Source organism: Bidens hawaiensis, unplaced genomic scaffold (assembly GCF_021521415.1).
Source record: "Bidens hawaiensis isolate Kalapana, Puna unplaced genomic scaffold, B.hawaiensis_p1.1 tig00009196_1, whole genome shotgun sequence".
In the NCBI taxonomy this organism is placed as follows: Eukaryota; Viridiplantae; Streptophyta; class Magnoliopsida; order Asterales; family Asteraceae; genus Bidens; species Bidens hawaiensis.
In genome coordinates, this window is record NW_027491680.1 from 900,709 (window position 1) to 922,563 (window position 21,855).

At 39.7% G+C, this 21,855-nt stretch overlaps 2 protein-coding genes across 2 annotated transcripts; one reads left to right on the forward strand and one right to left on the reverse strand.

Moving 5' to 3' along the window:
- Positions 1-7,709: 7,709 nt before the first annotated feature.
- LOC143531685 (gibberellin receptor GID1C-like) lies at positions 7,710-10,170 on the forward strand. Its single transcript, XM_077026929.1, has 2 exons — positions 7,710-7,976; positions 8,602-10,170. Exons 1-2 carry the CDS (start codon positions 7,938-7,940, stop codon positions 9,622-9,624), a joined length of 1,062 nt encoding a protein of 353 aa, XP_076883044.1. The 5' UTR covers positions 7,710-7,937; the 3' UTR covers positions 9,625-10,170.
- Positions 10,171-12,635: 2,465 nt separating this feature from the next.
- On the reverse strand, positions 12,636-20,776 carry LOC143531649 (calcium-dependent protein kinase 14-like). Its single transcript, XM_077026901.1, has 4 exons — positions 20,237-20,776; positions 13,181-13,301; positions 12,736-12,882; positions 12,636-12,643 (listed from the first exon to the last, which is right to left on the reverse strand). The coding sequence occupies exons 1-4, from the start codon at positions 20,774-20,776 to the stop codon at positions 12,636-12,638; spliced, it is 816 nt and encodes a 271-aa protein (XP_076883016.1).
- Positions 20,777-21,855: the final 1,079 nt, after the last annotated feature.

Below are 21,855 nucleotides of genomic sequence, written 5' to 3' on the forward strand. Positions count from 1 at the left end.
CTGTAAAGCATTGAATTATCAACTGATAGATGACATCCTTTACAGACGTAACTTTCTTGGCCCACTCTTAAGATGCGTGGACAACCAAGATGCTGACTACCTCCTAAGGGAAGTACACGAAGGCATCTGTGGAGTACACGCAGGTCCCCGCGCTGTTGTAGCTAAGCTAAACAACGCGGGATACTTTTGGCCGGGGATGCATACGGATGCGCTGGCATACATCAGAAAATGCAGGTCTTGCAAGCTTTACGCACCCAACACGCACCGCCCGAAGAATGAACTTGTTCCAGTCACTTCTTCATGGCCATTTCAGAAGTGGGCCATCGATGTGACAGGCCCATTTCCTACAGCAGCAGGAAATGTTCAGTTCCTAGTGGTAGCCATCGACTACTTCACCAAGTGGATAGAAGCAAAACCTTTAGCCCAAACAACCGCGAAACATATCAAAAAATTTATTTGGGAATTTATTATTTGTCGTTTTGGACTTCCACAGAATTTGGTGAGCGATAACGGCACCAACTTTGCTGACAAGAAGCTACAACAGTGGCTGAAAGAACTTCAAATCACCCACACCTTTACCTCAGTGGCACACCCGCAAGGTAATGGTGAGGTGGAAAGAGCAAACAAGAGCATCGTCGAAGGCATCAAGAAAAGACTCTTGGAACACAGATCCGGCTAGGTGGACGAGCTTCCACACGTCCTTTGGGCAAACAGAACGCTGAAGAAGGCCAGTACGGGAGAAACCCCATTCAGCCTCACTTATGGCACGGAAGCCATGGTCCCGGTCGAAATTGGTTTACCCTCACCAAGGATCTTGATTCAGCCAGAAGACAATGATGCAGAAAGACGGTTGGATCTTATGCTGACCGAGGAACGCAGAGACTTAGCCGCAGTGCGTGAAGAGAACTACAAGCGACAAATGCAAAAGTACTACAACACGCGGGTAAAACTCTGCAACTTCAATGTAGGAGACTACATACTGCGTAACAACGAGGCTTCGAACCAAGAACGCCCAGGAAAGCTGGCCCCGGTCTGGGAAGGGCCATACATTATCAAAGAAGTCCTGGGAAAGGGCGCATACCGGCTCGAAAGGCTCGATGGCACTCCCATCCCAAGAACATGGAATGGAGCTCAATTACGCAAATGTTATATGTAGATCAATTCCAAAACTTGTAAAGAAAAGGCCTAGAGCCACTTCTAATAGAAATGATTCTCCTTTCATAATGTGTTAACTTTACCTTTATACTTATGAACTTCCCACACTGGTGCCGGTATTCACCGCATAAATGGGGAAGAAGTAAGTAGTTACGTGTGGAAGGCGGCAAAACCCGCATAAACACAACGCTAAAAATAAGGAAAACCTACACGCAGGTCAGATGTAAGTAAAGTTTAGCCATCCTTGTAAGTGCAAGTGACGGTCTTACCCGCACAATCACGAACAAGGAAGCAAAACTTCAACCTGTTATCTACCACGTTCAAAGGTTATCCTAAAAAAGGATGAGGAAAACATACACGCAGGTCAGATATGGGTAAAGTTTAGCCATCCTACTAAGTGCAAGTGACGGTCATACCCGCACAATCACGAAAGAGGAAGCAAAGCTTCACCTGTTATCTACTACGTTCAAAGGTTAACTTATCCTCAAAAGATGAGGAAAACCTACACGCAGGTCAGATATAGGTGAAGTTTAGCCATCCTACTAAGTGCAAGTGACGGTCCTACCCGCACAATCACGAAAGAGGAAGCAAAACTTCACACCTATTATCTACCACGTTCAAAGGTTAACTTATCCTCAAAAGATGAGAAAAACCTACACGCAGGTCAGATGGTAAAGTTTAGCCATCCTACTGCGTGCAAGTGACGGTCCTACCCGCACAATCACGGAAGAGGAAGCAAAACTTCACACCTATCTACCACGTTCAAAGGGAATCCAATGAAAGAAGCGGTCTTAGCCGCACAAAGATTTATATTTCACAAATATTCGTTACAAGAATGGCCGGGTAACTACCCGCCTATAAGAAAGTAAATCTATACAAACTAAATCTATCCTAGCGGCGGGAAGGGATCTTCAGGATCAGGCTTCAGGGCCACTTCCACTTGGACCAGCGCCGTCAGTAGAACGTGGCAGTTCAAGGAAAGCCTTAAGGATAGCTAGCCCATCATCAGCAGCGGCAACTTCATTCACCTTCTCCACCACCGGATGCGGGAAGGCAGCATACTGGTTCACTGCTTGGTCGTAAATAGCTTCAGTATCCACATTATACAAAGGGAAGTTGGAAGGCGGGACGCCTTTCTCAACGAACCCTAGACCAAGCAGGAAGCCGGCCCGTTCCCCATCCTCGTGAGAAGCGTTGAGGGCTGCGCTCATTGCATCGTCGTAAGATGTCTCTGAGAAGACCCGATGCACAACCTACAAAAGAAAATATACAAGTGTCAACACCTTCTATTTACAAAGAAGAGCGTAAAGACATGAAAGCTTACCTGAGACAACGCTTCTCGAAGAAGCCATTCCTTGGCAACCAGAGCTTCTTGGAGGGCAGCTTGAGCTTCGTTACGGGCGCGTTCGGCTTCACTCTTGTTAAGGTTGGCAAGCAACACTTCTTTAGCCGCAGCCTCTTCGACGCCCTTTAGCTTCCGCTCAGTATGGTCAAGCACCCCCCTCTGGTCCAAGATCTCCTGGAGCTTTTTGGCGTCTTCCATCGCCAAGGCATCATGAGCCTGCTGGAGAGCCTCTAATTTGGCTTTAAGTTCTTCATTCTCCACGCGCAGAGGCTCAGCAACAGCTTCAGCCTTGGTGGCCCTCTCGGTTGCGTTCCTCGCAGTTTCCTTAGCCAGCCGAAGCTGTTCATTAACAGCTTGGGCAGCCTTGGAACGGGCCTCGAGTCGAGCCTGAACTTCAACCTCGAGGGCCTTGAAGGCCTTCTCCTTCTCCGCAGCCACTGCGGCAAGTTTTTGGTTCTCCTCCCGGACAGCCCGCGCCTGAGCTACTTCCTTGAGGCGAGCTGCTTTTAACTTGTCGTTTTCACGACAAAGCAGCTCGACGCGCGGCTGCATCCGGGCCAGGAGAACCCGAAGCTCATTAGTTAGCCTACCCTCCTGGTAGCTAGCCATGGCTTCCCCCAACGCACCACTGGGAGCAGCGTGACGAGCCCATTCCACGCACTCCACAGGGGTGCGAAGGGTTGTTCCTCGGTGAATGTTCCATCGTGGAACATACACTTCATTGGAATCCGACACTGCAAAAAACACAAAGCAGTTAGGAAAAGATGATAAAATATATATATAAAATGGGCCAGAAGAACCCTACGCACCTGTAGGGTCAATAACAGGCCGATAGCCGCCGAACCCATCACCTGAACCCAAAGGAAATCCATCCAAGAGGTCAGGCAGATGGGAAGGTGGCAAAGATTGGAGGGAAGCCCCATGCGTACCTGATGGACCGGCCGTTGTTGCCGATGGCGGGGGCATGGTAGCAGCCGCCGTGGTCGCCGTCGCGGTCGCTGCCGCGGAATCCGCAGCAATAGTAACCGCCGGCTCGGTGAAGGATGCTGTAAAAATCGCACTCACAGCCGGCGGTGACGTCATCTCGGCTGGAACAGTCGGCTCAAACGAGTGAGCAACTGAACCAGCGGAAGCAGGCGCAGGCACCTGGGTCGACGCCTCAGGTAGGCTGACCAAGCCTACCGTCATTGGCGGAGAGGTACTACTAGGCGCTTCACCCTGGAATGCGCCAACATCCACGCCTGCGTAAAGAAGAAAAGTGTTAAAACAGATTAAGCTATGAAGATAAAAGCTAAAGGAAAGTTGTACTTACGGGTTTTCTTGAGCCTAAAGGTACGGAGAGGCGGGGACGGACCCGATGGAGCCGGCCTCTTTGCGCCGGTCACCGTCGTCTTCTTTGGCTCTCCGGAGGTGACAGTCGCAACCTCCGGAGCTGTGGTCTTACCACCACCGGGATTCCCCGCCACCTCTTCGCTCTCGGTCTCCGAATCAGACCGAGGCGCTGGATCGGCAGTGGAGGCCTTCTCCTTCCCCTTCCCGCCGGCAGCCTTCTTCTTCCGCACCAACGGAGGACCATCTGCGGATTCCTCATCAGAACATACGATTAGAGGAATTCCAGCAGAGGTTTCAGCATTGAGGGGTCGAGGGGCGAAGAGCGCCTTACCTGGCCGACGGGCGCTAAGGATCTCATGGCCTAGCGGATAGACCTCCACGAACCGATCCGCCGTTTGATCTAGGATGGGCAACTCGTTCTAATCTAGAGCGCGAGTACCCATTCGTGCGGGACCGTCAGCCTCCCGCGGGTTCAGGAGCGACTGCAAGTCGTTCCCCTCTGAAATAAACAAGAAAAAGTTAGACGAAATTCAAAATCAACAAAAGGGAAAAAGGCATACCGTAAGGAACAGAGTTCGAACCGTATTCGAGGACGATCGGAATCTTGCGCGCATCAGCCTCCTTCCACACCCGGCTCATCCCCAGCATCACCATCCCGGACTCTGCAAACCGGTAAACCGGAGATTGGACCCGAGATATCTTCGCAAACCATTCCGCCTCCTGGTAGCTGGAGGCGTGAAGGCTGGGAAGTGCTTGCCCGTTCCTGAATTTCATGGCAATGGGGATGGCGCGAGCGGATATGAAAAAGAACTCCCGCTTCCACGAGCGAAGACTGCGCTCGGTCGCGCAGATCTTTAAACCCTTAATCCGGGTTGTCAACGTGTACCACCCCTGGATGCACCTCCAAGTGTAGAAGGTCATCAGGCGGTCAACATAGGGCTCAATGCCCAGTATCCGGCATACCCACTCAAAGTGGCGAATCTTAGCGATCGCCATGGGGTGCAACTCGGTCAAATGAACACCGTGCCTCTCAAGGACACGGTAAACAAACTTTGTCAATGGGAACCTAAGATTCCCATAAACAAAGAATGCTGCATAAACCCCGATCTTGCCTCTGGGGGCATCGTACACAGTATGATGGGGTTCAGGAAACTCAGGCTCGAGAGACTCGAGCATGAACTTCCTGACGACATACCGGTACAGATCGCCAGGCAGAGCACACTGGCACTCGCCAGCAGTACTCTTGTCATCAGCTGTGGATTCAACATCACGAGACGACATCTTGTGAAGGAAAGGAGAAAACGATTTCGGGAGAATGCTTGCCTGAAAAGGTGAGTATTCGCCGGAAATCGTAAAGAAGATGAAGAGAAGAATGAAAGTGTGGATTACAAAGAACCCTCTCCCCCTTTTATATACTAATCGCAATTAATGAGATGAAATTAATGCGGAAGAGAGAGAAAGCGAAGGTGCAATGAAACTATGACACGTGGCAAAAAGCAAGCTGGCAACAGCTGTTGACAGGACGCATACCATTAATTTCGCGGCCACGCGCCCGAAAAATCGCGCCCACGCGCCTGAAAAAGCGTCTGGAATGACCATGTACTGTCACGTCACCATAACTTCCTGCACGTCCTGACACAGTCAGAAGAAACCGTCGCACGACGTTTCAGAGTTTTGGACTGTTCTTCTTTCCACCAACTCTTCGAATTTCAAAATTCAAAATTCAAAAAAAGATTCAAAAGTAAGCGGGAAATTACCCCTTACCTTGGCAACCAAGTAACTGTAAGACAGGTGCGGGTACAGTGTCAAGGCAAAACCCTTCACAAACTTAGCACCTGCAAGGAATTGAAGCCAAGAATTCCTCGGCAACCAAGTAACCGTAAGACGGATGCGGGTACAGTGTTAAGGCAAAACCCTTCACATACTTAGCACCCGCAGGGAATTGACGCCAGGAATACCTTGGAAATAAAGTAACCGTAAGACAAGTGTGGGTACAGTGTCAAGGCAAAACCCTTCACATACTTAGCACTCTGCAGGGAATTCAAACCAAGAAGGATCTAATGGGCCATGCTGGCGGGAACGGGAATAACATCCCCGCATGACGGGAACGTCGAGAACTATATTGTTCGAAACTCCATGATGGGATTGGTGGTTTTAACGTAATTGATCAGTATGTTGAAAGCTACCAAAACCCCACGGAGAATCCACACAAGTAGGACTCAACGCTCCTGACGTGCGAGGAGGTTACAAACCTACCCGCTTCACACCCAAAGATCAAGCAGAAAAGTCGGGAATTTCTGCGTGACATCAGGAAAACCGCGGGATGAATCACCACGGAAAATCGAAAAACTAAACCCTTTTCAAAACCCCTTGTTAAGTCCAAAAGTTCACCTCACTTATTAATAATTCATGAGAAGAACATTGGACTGGGGGGACTTGAAGAGGTAGGTCCCAGCAGAGCCCAGTTGGACCCGCAAGACTCACCTTGAACAGGGACGTCTGCGCAATGACCAACTGCTCCAGCAGGACCCACTATGCTCAAAGAACCTTACGCGCAGTACGCCAGCTGTACCCGCAGGGAAAGCCTCCCAATGGTGAAGTACCCCGCCTGTTCCCGCAGTTGCGGATACAAACCATCAGGGAAGGCTACCCGCACTAACAGCAAGGCTACACGCACAAGGCATTCGTTACTTCAGTAGTCACATGAAGGAATGAGCAAGGCGGGAATACTCCCGCCTAAATGAGCCAGTCCGTATGCTTCTGGAAGGTCTTTTCGTACTATACCTACTAAGGTATGGGCGGAACAGACAATTTGACCAGAGCAGCCCATGAACTAATCACAGGGTGACAGCTCACCGACAACAATACGAGGAGGAGCACCCTCTAGTACTGTTTGTCACTATTAGCCGCTGCCTACTCACCAACCCTTACGAGGGGACGTGCGCAGCCTACAGTTGGTGGAACAGTGCGTAGCCGGCAGTAAAGGAACAGTATACAGCCGACCTTATTACTGTTGGCCGTAACCTATCCACCAACCAGCATGGCCTGTGCGTACGTCCACTGTTGGTAGAACAGGAATACTATTCAGCCGGCTGTACCTGCTTGGAAACCTACCTTCGGCTATAAATACTCCAACACCTTGGAATGGTAAGGACATCATCTGTTATCTCAATCTTATCTAGCAATCTCTTAATATACACTTATATTCAGAGCAATCTAGTCTGATTCTCACGCCGGAGGGTGGTCACAAGGAGGAACCCCCCCCCTTCTCAGTGACGAGCTTACGGTGTCTGTTTTGCAGGTCCCCTGAAGAACAACCTTCTCTGCTGGACCTCATTCGTGGGAAACATTACTTAACCCCCAGATTATCTATAATCTGCCGGTGGGTTCACTTAGTGTTTCTTCAGATACAAAGTAATCTGAGATACAATATGCTCATGAGAAGACCATTAAAATATATAGTTAAAGTCTTTTCAGATGTTATATGGACTAACATAATGCAACGCAAGATATAACTTCACACTAGTGACATATCTTCCCTTAGTAAATAGTAATAAACCACTAGACAAAAATGCGAATACACAAGTCAAAACATCCCAACTTACATCGTGTCAAAAATTAAATTCGTTTTCCATTTATGCCTAAACCAAGAAAAACAGCTTGGTTGAAATTACAACCAAAAAAAAAGAGAAAAAAAAGAGTTATTAATATTATTATTAACCATTTAAGTGTTAGGTGTGTGTAGGTGGGCCCCATTTGAAACAGTATTTCGGCCTCTTGCTTTGTCGTCTCTCTCGTCTCCGATTGACTCTTCTTCATCTTCTCTCTCACACACACACTGCAAACTTTCTCTCTCTCTCTCTCTCTCTCTCTCTCTCTCTCTCTATAGACGATTATTATTATTATTATTATTATTATTAATATTATTATTTCTCTCCTCTGTTTTTGCCTTTATTTACGTCAGACAAGTGTCTCATCTTGTTTCAGAAAAACCAGAAATGAAAGATCAGTTCTGTGTGGTCAAACACTCCATTGCTTCAAGATCTTAATAATAATCTTCAAAAGTTTTTGACCTTTTCTTTGAATCTTGAAAGCTTCATCATCCATGGCTGGCAGTAATCAAATCAACGCTAATGAAGCCAAGGTAATATTACTCATCTGTCTACTCTGCTCTGCTATGCTCTGTTCTTATCTTCTTCTTCTTCTTCTTCTTTTGTTTTTGTCATGTTGTTCCCAAAATAGTTAATTATTCGATTGATTTGGTAAATCTGCTTGATTTTGTTTCTGGGGTTCCTTTTGTTTGATTTGGGGGTATAGTTATTGATGTTTCTACTTTCTAGGGTTCTTGATCAAGATTTGGGGCTAAATTATTTGGTTTTGATCAATCTTGTGTAGATATTGTTTGATTTGGGGTAAAATTTATGATATTTTTAGGGTTCTTGATCAGGATTTAGGGGGTAATAATTTGGGGGTTTTAAAACAATTATTTGTGGTTATTAAAGTCTCTGTTTTTATGATTACCCTTTTGTTTTTGACCAATCTGGTGTGTACAGTGTTTGATTTGGGGGTAAAATTTATGTTGATTTAAGGGGGTTCTTGATCAAGATTTGATTTGGGTTTTTTAATTTGTGGTCATTAAATTCTGTGTGTTTTATGATTATCCATTAGATTTTGATCAATCTGGTGTGGACAGATGTTAATCTTCTTCTGAAACATTTCTTGAATTTTACAAATTTTTTATTTTATTTTTGTTTTTTTCTTGATTACAGAAAGTTGTTCCTTTGCACACATGGATCTTGATTTCCAACTTCAAGTTAGCTTACAACATGCTCCGGCGACCGGACGGCACTTTCAACCGTGAATTAGCCGAGTTTCTTGACCGAAAAGTCCCCCCCAACACCGTTCCGGTGGACGGCGTTTACTCCTTCGATGTCATCATCAACCGCTCTACCGGTCTCCTCAACCGAGTTTACCGATGCACCCCGCCCGAAACCGAACATCCCGAACCAGATCGTCTCCCCGCAACCGGAATCTTGGACCTCGAAAACCCGCTAAGCACGACCGAAATCGTCCCAGTGATAATATTCTTCCACGGCGGAAGCTTCACGCATTCGTCGGCCAATAGTGCGATTTACGACACGTTTTGCCGCCGTCTCACCGCCCTAATCAAAGGGGTGGTGGTGTCGGTGAACTACCGCCGCTCACCTGAGCACCGGTACCCGTGTGCTTATGAAGACGGATGGGAAACCCTAAAATGGGTTCATTCAAGATCATGGCTTTTAAGCGGTGAGAACCCGAGCTCGAAAGTCCATGTTTATTTAGCCGGTGACAGCTCGGGCGGTAACATAGCCCACCACGTGGCGTTCCGGGCGGCAGAGTCCGGTGTCGAGGTGCTCGGGAACATATTGTTGCACCCATTGTTTGGTGGGGAAGAAAGAACCGAGTCGGAAACCGAGTTAGACGGGAAGTATTTTGTTCGGGTTCAAGATCGGGATTGGTATTGGCGGGCTTTTTTGCCCGAAGGGGAGGATCGGGATCATCCCGCGTGCAACATATTCGGACCTCGTGGGGTCGACCTAAAAGGGGTTAAGTTCCCGAAAAGTTTAGTCGTTGTTGCGGGGTTCGATTTGGTTCAAGATTGGCAATTGAAGTATGTTCAAGGGTTGGAGACTGCAGGGCAAGAAGTGAAGTTATTGTTCTTGAAGAAGGCCACAATCGGGTTCTATTTCTTGCCGAATAACGAACATTTCTACACGTTTATGGATGAGATCAAAAGCTTTGTTAACAGATGACCTGACCCGGCTCGACCCGAATATTAACCTTTTCAACTATATAAGTATATCTAACACAAAGCTTTTGACATATTTACTATCTTATTACTAGTTTCCTTGCTTTTTATGTGACTTTTGTGCACTTTCTTTGTGTCTTTCAAGGGTAAAATGGTAATTTTATTGGGTGGTTAGGGGTTTGAAAACTATTCTTAGCAGGAATGCAGAATCCATTGTGAACTTGATCAAAACCAACTTTAGATTGGATGTATGAAAGGAGGTGTATGTCCTTGTAGGGGTATAATGGTAATTTTACACGGGTTATCGGTTTGTTCGCAAGAGTTTCTAGTGAATTTGATCAAATGAAGTGATGTGATCATTGCTAACTTCAGAAGACCATGGATGTGGATGCTTTGAAGGGAAGAAGGCATTCATGTATGTTTTATTGTTGTTGAAAGTTGAAACCCTTGTAATGTTACTTATATTAATTACTATTAGTATTATTGTTCTTATATATTATGAATTATGGATGTAGCACAAGTATATAAATGTGTGTTTGGTTTTTAACTATTAACTGTAAAGCTTCACTTTATGCCTCTTTTCTTTAGTGTCATTTGTTCTCAATGATGATTTTCTTTATTTTGGAATGTATTTTTGTTATGATAGTGTTTAATATCCCCAAACTTTAGGTTATAAACAAGATGCATGATTTTGTATGTATTTAGTCGTTTTCTTTAGTAACAAACTTTGTTACTTTCTTCGTATTGAACAAATGATCTTTAGGTTATCATGAATGTGTCTTGATCACTTTGTAAACCTTGTATAAACCTTGTAAATCCATGATCATTTAATTCATTCATTGTTTAATTCTCAAATCACATGGTAAAATGTGATAACAACGTGAGATGAAAGTTGAAAATCCCATGCAAGATAGCCATGAATGTTTTAAGAGATAATTTATCTCTTCGTTTTTGACAATTTTATGACGATAAAAGTCATGGATGTTTTACGGTATAATCTATTCCTTTGTTTTGGACAAAATTCTATGACGATACGAGTTTTGAAATAAGTCATTATGGAGTCGTTATTCTTTTTGAAGCGGAATTTTCGGGTCAAAAGCTCATAATTTCTTTCTTCACATCATGTAGTAGCTTGAGTCTATAAGAATCTAGTTAAATCAATTAGAAAAAAAAATAAAATATTTTAAGCATAAAAATATGAAAAAAAAAGTTGTATGTTATGCTAGTTAGATGTATCATATGTCCATTAAAAATTAGACCAAAAAACATGGAAAAAGATACATGAGAATTTGGGTAAAGAAAAGATTGGCCAAATGAAAGTCAAAATCATTTATTTCTTTTTCTAGCTTGAATCTTTTGATATTGTTCTAGTGTTGTGTGATTGATTAGCTTTTCTATTCATCTTCATGGGGTTTATTTTGGAATGTTAAGGTCTAATACTCAACCACATGGTAATATGCTATTTGATTTTTTAATATTATTTTCTCTAGTGTACATTGTTTTTTATGTAAGTTGATAATCGAATGGTATGATACCCGTGGATGATTTAAGAATAAATCTGTCACCTTCACTTTTGACAAAGTTATATAAGGAAAGAATTTTTAGAAGTAAAACTAGAGCCGTCTATTATAAAATTTTTCACATCTTTTTAAAGTTTAAAACATAAAAATATGAAAGAAGAGAAGTTTTATGTTTATGCTTAAGTTAGGCGTACGTGGCCATTGCAAATTAGACCAAAAAATGGTGAAATAAACATGAGAATTTGGTAAAGGAAATGATTGGCCAAATGAGGACAAGTCCAAATCATTCATTTCTTTTTCTATCTTGTATCTTTTGATATTGTTAATTGTTGTGTGATTGATTGGCTTTTCTATTCATGGGGTTTGTTTTGGAATTTGGGATGAGTGCAAGTAGCAATGGGAGCAGGATTTGGCTTTGTGTCAATTCCATTGGTAACCCAAAACTATGACCACTTGTGGTTGGGAGCTTTGGATGCAAACTAGGCTAGGGGCCACTTTTGGAAGCCATTACAACCACCACTCTCTCACTTTTAAAAGTTTTAACTTTCTATTATAACAATCTACAATCTATATTTTTATACTTGTAAAAAATATTAACCCTAATTATGGTTGGGTAGATTTTAGGAATCAACATTGTCAAAAACATGCTTAACACATTTGTCGGCGGTTAACATGTTTAATTAAACGGGTTGTTAGGCCAACCTCTTTAATTAAATGGTTTAAACATATTAGGTTTAACATGATCCATTTTATTAAACAAATCAACCTAAACATGACTCATTTATTAATCATATTAAGTTGAAAATTATAAAGTTTATTACTTTTGGACTCATTTACTAATTGAGCTCCAAATTTTTGCTTGAACTCGTATATAAACTTGAATAAATTCTAGTTTTAGTAAACTTTTTTTTGAATGGCAACAATCTCAACTAGCTCATAAATGCTCACAATATGAAAGACTCTTCTCACAATATGAGAAACTGCATCTGTTTTATCTATCACCTACTGTTAAGTTGAAAATTATGTACAAATAAATGACCACTATGCGGTTGAGACCAAGAAAATGTATGTAAGTGGAAGCAACAAATAGAACATTGATATTTCAAAAACAAATCTGTAGGTTTACCATGATCAAATACCCTGTCCAACAAATATACCAAGTCTTGCACTTATTATATCAGACAAGTACCAAGTCACATGACCAAATCAAAGAAAGTTAAAAGTAAATGCACATAGTAAAAGTCACAGCAAACAATGATCTCATTAATGTCTTCACTTTTCATGGCCATTCAGTTCTTCATAAACCAAGGATGGGCTGCATAAATTAACTGATAAACCATTTTAAATATAAGCAATATGTATACCTAACACCTCTTCAGCAGTGAGTCGAGACTGTCTTTCGGTCAAGCATTTTGTTAATAAGATCCACCGCATCCTCTGATGCATTGTTAATCCTTTTTAGAGTCCCACGACAGATGAGGTTTGAAAGGTCAATTTATGATGCTGCATGCATTATAAATTAACACAATAACAAATATATTAAATATATTAGTTTATCACAGGATTAATTTTTAAATAGTTAATTAAAATCTCACGGCTAGAAAATGGAGGAATGCCGGACAGCAACTCATATAATATGGCACCCGCACTCCAGATGTCAGCTTCCTTACCACATTCTCCTTTTGTGATTTCTGGAGCAGTATAGGAGGTGATGCCAATAGGTTGACGGTTGATTTTTTGACCTAAGTTTGAATGTTCGTATCAAATATATAAATACTACACATCAAATAACATACCATCCTTTATTTAGGCTAAATTACCATTTTATTTAAGCTAAATTTTATATTCTATTAGTTTATTTACAGAATTGAGTGTTTATGTTAATTCTGATTGTTTATATGATTTTTTTTTTGTTTTTTCCTTATTGTTTGTTTTTTTAGCCTGGCCCATTTTTTGATTGATCGATATTTTGACCGAGTCATATTTTACCCCCCCTGCCAAAAAATTATGTATTCGCCCCTTATTCGGGGTTAAATGTACCTGTGAACTTGAGAGATAATCCAAAGTCAATCAGTTTGTAAGTTGTGTTCTCCCCCACATCCGTTAACACTATATTATCAGGCTTCACATCAAGGCGCATGACACCGTTTTCATGACATGCCTAATCAATCAATTAAAAACAAGTACATGAACTGATTCCTTCATTAAATCTGGATCAATATCTCTTACATCAGCTAGTAGTATAATAACTGATTTCTTGTTGCTTATATTCTCTAATTAATCCCTTCAACTTTAACACTCATCTCTTGATGCAAAATGTCATTTTCATATTGATCTAGGGGTGTAAACGAGCTCAGCCGGCTCGTTTTAGTTTAAGAGTGCTCGAGATCGGCTCGTTTAGAGTTTTATTACTAGAGCTCGAGCTCGGCTCGTGGGAAAATTTTCAAGCTCGAGCCTCGACTTGTTTATTATTCAATTATTTTATTTATATATTTTAATAATTAATGTTATATATATATTTATAATTTTACATTATATATATATATATATATATATATGTTGTGAAACCAACCACCGACGATCTTGCAAGTTGCATGCCACCTTTTACACATTTGTCAAATATATAGACACATGAACACTCAAAGTAAATCCAATAATTTGAGTTTGTCGGTAATTTTTACTTTTGTGTAGTATAAATAATACTATGATGTAAACGAAAGATTATCCCCAGAAAACATTCTCATATATTTACTTCTTTCTTTCTTCATATCCAATATTCTCAAAATTACGGTAATATTCTAACACGTTATCAGCACGAACCGCTTATATCCTAACCAAGAAAGGTAATAGACACAAAGGTATCTACATAAGCATCATAAACACTTCTTTAATTATGTACATTAGATATATATCTATGCATATACATATACTAACTAATATACTGTGTAATAGCAATAATGTGTATAAACATTGTTATTAAAATTTGATAACTATTCTAACTTTTATTTATATATGCACACTAATATCTCATTTAGAAGTTAGATTTATTTACACTAACAATTCTATTCTTATTATTGTGCATACTAATTATATATATTTTATAAAATAAACTGTATTTAATATCTTAGTTATTATCTTACTTTAAAATAATTAATATTATATATTATATACACACACACACACAAACGGTAATATTACCGTTATAAACGGTAATATAACCGTTATAAATGGGTTATAAACTTCCACTATAAATAACCAATCATTAACCCCATTTCATTTACAACAAACATTCTTCTTATTAAATTTATCCAAGATAAAATTCTCTAAACGATTCACCCGGTTTTGATGTTGGTCACTATAATGCTTATACTACTTCTCATTCTAATTTTTAATCTCCCATCTGAAGAGTTCGGCATGTTCTTTTTCTTTTATATGTTTATAGCTCTACCAATGTATTGTATCTCATTGTTGATTGATATATATGGATTCTAATATTTATCTTATTATTTGCTCTATTATGTTTAGCAACAAAATGTCAAATATAGCAAAACTCGAATTCCCAGCACTCAACATTTCTGGAGAAAATTATATGTATTGGACAGCAAATGTCAAAAGACATTTAAAATCTATGGATGTGTTAGACGCAATCCAAGAATACAATGATTGCTCTAACCAGGATAAAGCAAGAGCTGATGTTTTCATCCATAAACATATTGATGAATTGCTACAGCATGAGTATTTTAATTATGATAACCCATATATGATATGGGAAGATTTGAAAAGCAGATTCGGTCATCTAAAGGAAGTTTCACTTCCTACTTCTAGAGATGAATGGAACAGTCTTAGGTTCCAAAATTTTAAGAGGGTAAATGATTACACCTCTGCTTTATACCGAATTTGTTCAAAGCTAGAATTTTGTGGGTATCCCGTAACAGAGGAAGAAAAGTTAGAGAAAACTTTCTCCACGTTTCATGCATCAAATATAAACTTGCAAACACATTATCGTTTGCAGAATTTTAAGAGATACTCTGATCTAAATGCATTACTCCTTGTAGCCGAGAAAAATAATGAATTATTGATGAAAAATCATCAATCTCGTCCCACGGGTTCATTAGCAATACCAGAAGCACATGTTGCTCACAAAAGTTCTCATAAAAATTCTGATCATAAATGGGAACAAAGTCGAGAACGAGGCCGTGGACGTGGACGTGGTCGTTTTGACAAAAGGCATTTTAATGATCGTAAGCATCCATTCAAATGGAACAATAACTCTTACGGTCGTGGTCGTGGCCGTGGTCGTGGTCGTAACCATAGAGCCAATAATTATCATGTCCCACACAATACCAATTCCAACCACCAAAATAAATGGAATGAAGCTGGTAGGTCCGAAAACAATGGCACTTCATGTTTAGATGTGGAAGTACAAATCACTGGGCAAAGGCTTGTCGCACAGCTCCACATCTGTGTGAACTGTACCAAGCCTCTCTAAAAGGAAAAGAGAAAGAAGTGAACCATGTTGATAACTTTAATAATATCAATGCTGAGCTGAGCATTGAAGACTTTGGGATGGAACTTTGAAACAAAGTTGCTTGACTACTATAATTAGATGCAATTATTAAGTGTGTTCTCATTATCTTTAATTATGTAGTTTCTCTTCCATGTACTACTTATGTTTCAATTAAAGTTCTTATTAAAATATCATATGTCTTCGTTATACACTTATTTTTTTCTCTTAATATTTTTCAAGATTTAAAATGAAAATCACCGGAGCACAAGATCAAACAAATGAAGAAGATATATGTATAGCGGATAGTGGAGCCACGCATACTATACTTAGATCTAAAAAATATTTTTATGAACTGAAACCAACAAAAGGGATCATCAATACAATATCAGGTCCTACAAACTTGATAGAAGGAGTGGGAAAAGCTAATTTAGCATTACCAAATGGTACAAAGCTCAAAATAGAAAATGCTTTATTTTCCCCAAAATCAACAAGAAATTTGTTGAGTTTCAGAAACATATATCATAATGGATATGATACTCAGTCAAGGACTGTTAGTAATGAAAAATATTTGCATATCATAAGCAAAGATCAAATATTGGAAAAATTGCCAATGCTCCATTCTGGTTTGCATTATACATATATAAATGTGCCTCAAGCACATATGGCAGTCAAAGAAAATTGTTGCGATTCTGGTATCATAAACTTATGGCATGACAGATTAGGCCATCCAGGATCCACAATGATGAAAAGGATCATTGAAAATACACATGGGCATCCACTGAAAGGTCAAAAGATCCATAAAATAGATAAAATGCCTCAATGTACATCTTGTTCTCTTGGAAAATTAATTACAAGGCCTTCGCCATTAAAAGTCGATAAAGAAACACCAATGTTTCTTGAAAGAATTCAAGGTGACATATGTGGACCAATTCATCCACCATGTGGACCATTTAGATACTTCATGGTCTTAATAGACGCATCCAGCAGATGGTCTAATATCTCTTTATTATCGACTCGTAATGTTGCTTTTGCAAAATTTCTTGCTCAAATTATCAAATTACGTGCACATTTTCCGGATTATACCATTAAAAGAGTAAGGCTTGATAATGCGGGAGAATTTACATCACATGCTTTTGATGATTATTACATGTCTGTGGGAATTGTTGTAGAACACCCTGTTGCTCATGTACACACACAAAATGGCTTAGCCGAGTCGTTGATCAAACGCCTTCAGCTAATAGCTAGACCATTAATAATGAGGACAAAACTCCCTGTTTCTATTTGGGGTCATGCAATTATGCATGCTGGATCATTAATCCGCATGAGACCAAGTGCAAATCATAAATACTCTCCCACACAACTTGTTTCTGGAAATGAGCCAAATATCTCTCATCTTAGAATTTTTGGTTGTGCTGTGTATGTTCCTATTGCACCACCACAACGCACAAAAATGGGTCCCCAAAGAAGGTTGGGAATATATGTTGGATATGAAACATCTTCCATCATAAGATACCTTGAACCTTTAACAGGTGATGTATTTACAGCACGTTTTGCTGATTGTCATTTTAACGAGACAATGTTCCCAGCATTAGGGGGAGAAATGAAAAAGCAAGAAAGAGATATATCATGGTGTGTGCCATCATTGTTACACCTAGACCCAAGATCAAAACAAAGTGAGACAGAGGTTCAAAAAATAATACATCTACAAGAAATTGCAAATCAGTTACCTGATGCATTTACAGATATAAACAGGGTCACTAAATCTCATATACCAGCTGCTAATGCTCCAGCTCGAGTTGAGATTCCAAGCAAGCAAAACCATAATAATGTGCCTCATGAATCTCAAAAACGTTTAAAACGTGGAAGGCCAATCGGTTCAAAGGATAAAAATCCTCGAAAAAGAAAGGGTTCTGAGAAGGATACTGACCCTAAGGAAGGAATGATTGACAAAACCTTCCCTCAGGAAAGAATAAATGATATAACATTTCCTCAGGAAGAAATAAATGATTCCAATAAAGAATTGTCAATAAACTATGGTAAATCACATATAATGTGGGATCGAGATGAAATGGAAAATATTGATGATATATTTTCTTATTCTGTGGCAAGCGATATCATGGAAGAAAATGATGACCCTGAACCAAAATCTGTAGATGATTGTAAAAATCGACAAGATTGGAACAAATGGAAAGATGCTATGCAAGCTGAATTAAACTCACTAAACAATCGAAAGGTTTTTGGACCTATTGTCATTACACCAAAGTCAATGAAACCTGTAGGATATAAATGGGTTTTTGTGAGAAAACGAAATGAGAAAAATGAAGTTACAAGATATAAAGCAAGACTTGTAGCTCAAGGTTTTTCTCAGAGGCCAGGAATTGACTATGAAGAAACGTATTCTCCTGTCATGGATGCTATTACGTTTAGATATTTAATCAGCTTAGCAGTCTCTAAAAAGTTAGAGATGCGTCTTATGGATGTTGTCACAGCTTACTTGTATGGATCACTAGATAGTGACATCTATATGAAAATTCCCGAAGGATTTAAACTCCCCGATGCAATAAGCTCAAAGCCTAAGGAAATGTATTCCATCAAATTACAAAGATCCTTGTATGGACTGAAACAATCTGGAAGGATGTGGTACAATCGTTTGAGTGATTATTTGATAAGCAAAGGATACACAAATAATCTTATTTGTCCATGTGTCTTCATCAAGAAGACAACATCAGGATATGTGATCATAGCTGTGTATGTTGACGATCTAAATTTAATTGGGACACAAAAAGAAATTAATGAAGCAATTGCTCTTTTAAAGAAAGAATTCGAAATGAAAGATCTTGGAAAAACCAAATATTGTCTTGGTTTACAAATTGAGCATATGCATAATGGGATACTTGTGCATCAGTCAACTTATACTGAGAAACTCTTAAAACGTTTCAATATGGACAAAGCAAATCCTTTAAGCACACCGATGGTTATTAGATCACTCAATGTTGACAATGATTCATTTCGTCCTTGCGAAGATAATGAAGAGATTCTTGGTCCCGAAGTACCATACCTCAGTGCAATTGGAGCACTTATGTATCTTACTAACTGTACAAGACCTGACATTTCTTTTGCAGTTAATTTATTGGCAAGATTCAGTTCATCCCCTACTAAAAGACATTGGAATGACATTAAACATATTTTTCGGTATTTAAAAGGAACTGTTGATTTAGGTTTATTTTATCCTAACGATTCAAAAGAAGGGTTAGTTGGTTATGCAGATGCAGGTTATTTATCTGATCCCCATAAAGCAAAATCTCAAACTGGATATGTATTTAAGAATGGAGGAACTGCGATTTCATGGCGTTCTCAGAAACAAACACTCATTGCAACATCTTCAAATCATGCTGAAGTCATTGCATTGCATGAAGCTTCAAGAGAATGTGTATGGTTAAGATCTATGTCACGACACATATTGATTTCTTGTGGACTAGAGAAAGATCGAATTCCAACTCCTATCTATGAAGATAATGCAGCTTGTGTCTCGCAAATGAAGGAAGGATATATCAAAAGTGACAGAACAAAGCATATACCACCAAGATACTTTGAGTATACTCGAGACCTTATTAAAGACAATCAGGTTGAAATGAGATATGTCCAGTCCAGCAACAACTCAGCTGATCTTTTCACAAAAGCACTTCCCACAGCAACATTCAGGAAACATGTTCATGATATTGGCATGCGCCATGTACGAACAATGTAACGACCTGCAATTTGAGGGGGAGCTATATACTGCACTCTTTTTCCCTTAGCTAAAGTTTTTTCCCATTGGGTTTTCCTTTAGCAAGGTTTTTAATGAGGCAGTAATTCAATATCCCGAAGTTTTGAAAGGTGTCATCCAAGGGGGAGTGTTGTGAAACCAACCACCGACGATCTTGCAAGTTGCATGCCACCTTTTACACATTTGTCAAATATATAGACACATGAACACTCAAAGTAAATCCAATAATTTGAGTTTGTCGGTAATTTTTACTTTTGTGTAGTATAAATAATACTATGATGTAAACGAAAGATTATCCCCAGAAAACATTCTCATATATTTACTTCTTTCTTTCTTCATATCCAATATTCTCAAAATTACGGTAATATTCTAACAATATATTACTTATTTATTTTTTTATGATAATTTTATATTAATAATAAATATATATATAAATAAGAAGCTCGTTTACGCTCATGTGTCGGCTCCGAGCTCGACATGTGAATCGGGCTTGAGCTCGTTTAGGCTCGGCTCGATTTGAGCTATTTACGAGCCGATCCCGAGTATCTTGATTTGAATCATTTGCCAAGACAATGTCTATTTTAGGTTGAACTCTTTCACTCATGTGAGAATACATTGTGCTCAAACTTGATCTCAGTTATATTCTGTGAATTATTAACTTCAGTAAGCTCTTCCTTTCTTTCCCTGATTCTGTATGTTTAAACTATTGCAAGATTGGTCACTTAACTATCGTATTATGATACTACTTTTTGAAACTACAATTAGAAAAGGGCAACTGCATTAACTAAATAAGTGGTGATATAAGTATAGAACTTTTACGTACCTTGATAGCTTCAATTATATGTCTTATCACAGTTGCTGCCTCGCCTTCCGTAAACGGAACCTTCTTTATCACATCACAAAATTGGGGGCAGGAATGGAATTCTTCGGTGGGCGAAACCTTGTTTTTCATTTGATCAAATAATGTTCCTCCCTCACATAACTCCATGAGTATCACAATCGTACGTTCGTCATTAAACCCGTCCTTCCAAGCCACAAGGTTAGGATGCACCGGCAACCCCTTCATAATCTCCAACTCCGTGTTTGCCATCTCGATATCTTCATCCAATTTACCAATCTTTCGTGTTATCTTACAACCAAATACTTGCCCGGTCTCATTTTCAGTACACTTGTAGACTTTAGCAAAAGATCCCTTGCCTAATACGCCACCAAGTGTATAGCCTTTTTCTTTTAAAAGTTTTGGAGTTCTAAGATCTTTCTCTCGAGAGAGCTGACCGATAGCAGTATGAGTGCCATGACTGAATGTTAGTGGCTCGATAACATCTTTAACAAACACCTTATTTCCTTGTCCCTTGTCTGCCATAATTTTCACACAAAAAGGTACCTAAAACAAGCAATAAAGAATTAACAAGTGTTACAGATTTATCCTTAGAAACAAACTCATTACAGTGACCACAAACCAAAGCAAACTATCCTTGAACACAAACCAATTGCATACTATCCTAACTCTGTTGTGCAAAAGTTGGCCAAATTGAAAATGGATTCAAATTAAAGCCACCATTAACAATCAGTATTCTATACACAATGAGGTAATCTGAAATGAGTCACAACTAGAATATAAGAGACACCCACACACACACACACACACACACACACACACACAAACTACAACCTGCTGCAATCCAATCAAGATACACCTTAACACTAGGGGTGTAAACGATCCGGGCCGGGCCGAGCCGAGCCCAAGCTCGGTTCGTTTGAGTTTAAGAGAGCTCGATCTCGTGTCGTTTAGAGCTTTATTTCTAAAGTTCAAGCTTGGTTCATTAGAAACTCCTTAACTCATGATTGGTAAAGGCGTTAAATTTTCAAGCTCGAGCTCGGCTCGTTTATTAGTATAAGTAATTCATTTATATACTTTTATAACTACTTTTATATATGTTTATCATTATACATTTTATATATAACATAATATATATTATTTGATTACTTTTATCATAATTTTAAATGTAATAATAAATATATGTCTGCATACATATTTAATAAACAAAATCATACATACATACATACATACATACATATAAACATACATACATACATACATCTCGTGAGCCAACTCAAGCTCGGGCGCGAGCACGTTTATTAACGAGCCAAGTGTGAGCTCGAGTTCGGACTCGAGCCCATTTAGGCTTGGCTCAATTCAAGCTTTTAGCGAGCCGATCTCGAGCCGACTTGAGTCGCTTACACCCCTACTTGACACACAAATGTTAAGATGTTCATTAAACCTTCAAGATCTACATGCATCATGCAAAAAAACTATCCAGAAGTTTTCAAAGCTTAAATTCCAGAAAATAATTACATTCCTAATCTGATATGCAAAAAACATTCAAAGGCTAGTAAAAGAAAATGACCTGAAATTAGGTTTTTATGGAGAAAGATTTCTGG